General features: G+C 40.4%; 1 protein-coding gene across 1 annotated transcript; it reads right to left on the bottom strand.

The window, feature by feature from the left end:
- Positions 1 to 234: 234 nt before the first annotated feature.
- Positions 235 to 1622, bottom strand: LOC147905480 (major pollen allergen Ole e 10-like). Its single transcript, XM_087380379.1, has 4 exons — positions 1487 to 1622; positions 1025 to 1095; positions 567 to 837; positions 235 to 475 (listed from the first exon to the last, which is right to left on the bottom strand). The coding sequence occupies exons 1-4, from the start codon at positions 1554 to 1556 to the stop codon at positions 441 to 443; spliced, it is 447 nt and encodes a 148-aa protein (XP_087236505.1). The 5' UTR covers positions 1557 to 1622; the 3' UTR covers positions 235 to 440.
- Positions 1623 to 4778: the final 3156 nt, after the last annotated feature.

The following is a 4778-nucleotide window of genomic DNA, read 5'->3' as shown; positions in this document are numbered from 1 at the left end:
GCAAATGAGTAATCGCATCGAGTATTGTGCACTTAAACTTTTTCCTTCTTCTTACTTCTTCTTCTCTCGCTCGCTAGCGCGCGCGCGCGCTCTCTCTCTCTCTCTCTCTCTCTCTCTCTCTCTCTCTGATCTTACTCCGATCTCTATCTATCTATCTATGTCTGCATTGGAGTCGTGGGCTGCATGTCGTTCAATAAGTAACAGAAACGCTTCATATATAAAGTAAGACGTTTACAGAAAAGCAATGATATGAACAACACGCAACACGATTTGAGCTGCGGAACGCTGGCGATAATGGCATGACAGCGTGGTGTTCTTAAGGAAGGTACAGAGATACAAATCCTTTCTAAGAGCCTGTGTAGCTTATTCCACGAGGTAACTGCCCGCGTACTCCTCACGGTTCCGAGTAACCGGCCTTTTCTGCACGACAGCCTGTGCATCTACCATTGGGGTACGTATTTGCAACTTCCAAAACCTGCACAACCCATCTAGCATTTAGAAAATTCTCCTGTCAAAGGCATAATCCAGAGCACAAATTCGAAGGGACTGTCGAAGATAGCTCTTACTCGGATCTGTAAACACAACAAGGCCGGTATTGTTGAAGTGACAAGTCCACCAGTTCCGCCCATTTTTCTGATAGTACATGTTCATGGCGTATGAAGCGTGTGCAATTGGAGTGTTGGGCATGAAGCAGGCTCCTCCTGGGAGTATATGGCTGCAGTCTACACCTCCTTCTCCGCACGCATAGTCGATGTTCCGCCTCAGATAAAAATCTTCAGCGGCCGGCTTGCCAACGCACCATACTTTCTGGTCACCAACTCCTGGGTTCGCTTGCACCTGCAAAATATCGACAGAGGTAAGTTCTTACGAGATCTATGCTCATGCGAGACTGTAGACAAGTAAAATGAGTCATGAAGCTACAGAGACACCAGGGGCAGAAAATAGCTATTCTGATGTCGTCTCTGGCAACAATACACACGGAAAGGACATGAAGCCCAGAGAGCTGGGCGCTCAAGCTTAATACCGAAGAATCAGAACCCGCAACGTCCGATCTATCCCCGACCCAGGCTGGGTAGTTGTTATATTCTCTGCTTGCTGCAAAATGCCAAACCGTATAAGCCCTTGGAGCTGAGACAAACCAATGTATTGAGCGAAGTGGTACTGTGTCAATGTACGTTTTGGCACAAATATAATTGGACCGTGGATATGGGGATATGAAGGTTAGCGCAACACTGAAAATAGTAAATCTACGTGCCAACTACGTCTTAATCAAGCTGTGACACTCATAGGATTGGGTGCGTGTGCGAGTTCAGGTGTATACTAGAGAATACGTACTATGTAAGACCTTTGAAGGAGATTGAGAGAGGAGGATAAAACTCCTCTACAGCGAAACAAACAAGGAAGCTAAAGGACTAAAAAGCAAAGGCTTCAACACTACCCTGTTGTGTGCTAACAATGGAATTGAACAACAGCTGAAGCGTAATACCTGAGCATGCAGCAAGGAAGGCAAAGGAGAGAGCAAAGGAGAAGCAAAAGAGCAGACTGTGAGTTGCCATTGAGGACTATGAAGGAAGTAGGCAGGAGTGGGAGTAAAAGATCAGCAAACAACTCTCAAAGCTAGAGCATTGGTGGGCAAATGCGAGCTCATTGCCTTCTCTTTTATCGTGCTCATGCACCTCGGTTGCTTCCAAACGTTAGCTTTTGTTTGTCCATCAGCTTTCCAATTTTCTAACGGGCTTTAACAGTGTAAAGTTGGCACTAGGACATTCCTTAGCTTTCTTTCTAGCTTTCACGGTATATTAATGGTGTAAAGTTGTCACCACAATCTTGGCTTTTCTTGTTGCTTTAGAAAATCAACTTTCCCTTCCAGAATCTCAGCGAACAGCTTTCCATGTAGATCAAACAAATTGAATTAGGCTCATATTGCCTCATTGTAGGCCCTCTTATGTCGTGGATACTGGTAAGCCATGTGGGTGTTTGTGGCTATATGTGAAAATTAAAAATGAAAGACATTATCAAGTATCCCTTTTCTCTCCCATCATCGGTGAGCACTCAACATTGAACAATTCTCTTTCCATGTGACACAATTGCTAGTGAGACAATTCAATGCTCTATTATCCAATCTTTTGGACTTTGTTGGGACCAACAACATCTCACTATTTCAAAACCATTAAAACGTCACACTCATCTCCTTTAATCCATATTTTAGTCATGAACCCCTCAGTCAAGCACAATTGCATATATAACCAGAAAGAGAAAACATTGAGAACTCCACCATTTGAGCAAGTAAAGGTTACACACTAGCAGAATTTAGTAATAAATAATTTTTTATTTTGATTTTATTCAAATTTGTATTTGTTTTTTTCTAATATTAGTCATGATAGAAATTGGATGAGGGTATTAGAATCACTCAACCAATGCAGGTTTGGTATTGGGAAACATATAATTAGCCACAACATTACACGGTCATGTGCATGGTGGAGATGTTCCTCACCATGCTTGCACAACAATGAAATAGCAAATAAGGGATGGGTGAAGGTGTTTACTACTACAGAGATGCCAATGGAGTAATTTAATTAGAAGGGGGGGAGAAAACAATAGGAATTATATATATATATATATATATAGGAGACACAAATTGAGTATGAGGGGGGTACTAAGGGTGAAACACAAGGAAGGAAAGTGGAAGAGTTCTAGAGAGAAGGGGAGTAGATCTAGAGTGTGCTAGTGGAGGAAGATCAGGTAGTAGGAGAGAAGCGGCAAGAGATTTTGTAGGCTGCTACAAGTTTAAACTGAAAAATGCAGGGAGGAGCTACTAGGCCAAAGGAGGAGGGAATAGAAGATCGACAGGCTAGTGTAAGCATAGCCTATGGATAATCTCAGCATTGATGAAGATTTGGGACATATATGGTCTAGGTGCAAGTGGAAGGTGGATTGGGCCTGGATTGTGGGGAGGGTCAAGCATGGGTTAAGAGGGGGGGGAGTAGGGAGGGAGATGGGTTCGGTGGCCCTGTATAAGAGAAGGAGCCGATGGAATTTTCCTCATGAATGCCTATGTGCCACCTCAACATGGCATTGGCCCACAAACTCCCATTGGTCCACCTTAAAACCTTGGACCCTAATACTAAAGGTTAGGAAACACTAATTTGGGGCCCTTTTGAGATCCCAAATCACCCCTAGTGTCTCTTGTCAATAAAGGGCACCCAAACATGATATGTACATACACCAAAGTATTCTCTTATTCCTATGTTATCATATGTTAAATAAATTTACACTTCTATTTTTTCACCTCTGAGACTTTCAAAGCAAAAATGAAGTTATTGTAGCCTAAATGGAACAAGAAAGTATTTGTCTTTAGGTAGGCAATAGATGTCACATGGAGTGCCAAACTATGATTATGCCAAAATACCTTCATTATAGGTCAAGAGTAGTGTCATAGTTCTATGGTGATAAATCATAATCTAATATGGTTTGATTTTCACATAAGAAATTTTGTCCATCATAGTATGATGGTGAATCAATATAGTTGTTTCAACTTTTGTACTAAAAAGTTTGATGCCTCCAACTCATTGTACTATAAGGATACTTAAAGAGCTTTGTGAAGGAATAATGCAAAAAGCATTAAATGATGTGTAAAATGATAATAGGTACTCATGTTTCTAGATGTGCAATCATTACTTTTATTGTCCATGAATGTATCTACCAAGGCATAAAGTAGTCCTAATATCTCCCATCTGTATATTAAACCAATTTTCTTGTAGTTTCTCATTGCCTTTTGAGGGTTTTAAGGAGGTTTTAAGAGTGAATTCACACACACACACACACACACACTGTGTGTGTGTGTGTGTGGGGGGGGGGGGCAAGCTTTTCTGGTTGTTTGGGATCTATCCTCAATAGCTATATTTTGAGTTGTTCTTTACCTAGGTCTGGGCACTCTGGTCTCTCTGGAAAGATAGAAATCGTAGAGTCTTTGGTGATCCAAATTTTTCTACTTCTGTTTTCTTCTGTCGTTCTTTGTAGCAATCACCCTTCGATTGTCTGCAATCTCACTACATAGATCATGATGTATATTTGTCCTACATGGAGAATTTCTCTTGATGTAAACTTGTGGCTTACCAGTTTTTGTGGGATCGCTCTTTTGTAATGTAAAGCCTTCAAAGTTTTCACCCCCCAAAAAAAAGTATGTATATGTATATGTAAAAGTATATGTATATGTATATGTATATACATATGCGTATATGTATATGCATGTGTGTGTGTGTGTGTGTGTGTGTGTGTGTGTGTGTGTTTTCAAAAAATAAAACCTTTTAGCAACACAGCACACGAAGCTCAAATAAGGGTGGATAAGGAATATCTCATTATATGCATGTATATTCAATATGTATAAAATTGGCACAAAAGTGTTGAATCCATAAGGTATTCCAAGCTCCATGGTCAAGGTCCACACTCGTGCCACCATCCAAATAAACCATTGTTCGAACAATATAGCTTGATTTGGGTGGATAGGTAATGCCTGTGTCCCCTAGCTTGTTATTGCTTTACCAAAGAACCAAACAACCATATAAATTCTAAATATCTTGTGGAAAGTCATAAATTGATTCGTGTAAAGATTTAAAAATGTCTTTTAATTATGAAGCTAAAAATTAGGGAGGGGTAATCTATGCATAACCCATATGTTAAGAGCTTAAACCTTGTTATGAAAATTTTAAAAATATATATGATTTACGAAGCCAGAAATTAGGGAGGGTAATCCATAACCCCTGTTTGAGTGTCTAAAC

The sequence above is a fragment of the Dipteris shenzhenensis genome, chromosome 1 (assembly GCF_047967505.1).
Source record: "Dipteris shenzhenensis isolate YYH24624 ecotype China chromosome 1, Dip_SZ_1.0, whole genome shotgun sequence".
Taxonomy (NCBI): domain Eukaryota; kingdom Viridiplantae; phylum Streptophyta; class Polypodiopsida; order Gleicheniales; family Dipteridaceae; genus Dipteris; species Dipteris shenzhenensis.
Note: the sequence above shows the minus strand (reverse complement) of the source record. Positions and strands in the feature narration are given on the sequence as shown.

Bases quoted from the DNA above. Each gene is read 5' to 3' on its own strand.
- LOC147905480 (XM_087380379.1), bottom strand. From the start codon at position 1,556: ATGGCAACTCACAGTCTGCTCTTTTGCTTCTCCTTTGCTCTCTCCTTT. The intron at 1,096-1,486 runs GTATTACGCTTC...GGCATTTTGCAG, and splicing joins CTTCCTTGCTGCATGCTCAG to CAAGCAGAGAATATAACAAC. The intron at 838-1,024 runs GTATTAAGCTTG...GATATTTTGCAG, and splicing joins TTGCGGGTTCTGATTCTTCG to GTGCAAGCGAACCCAGGAGT.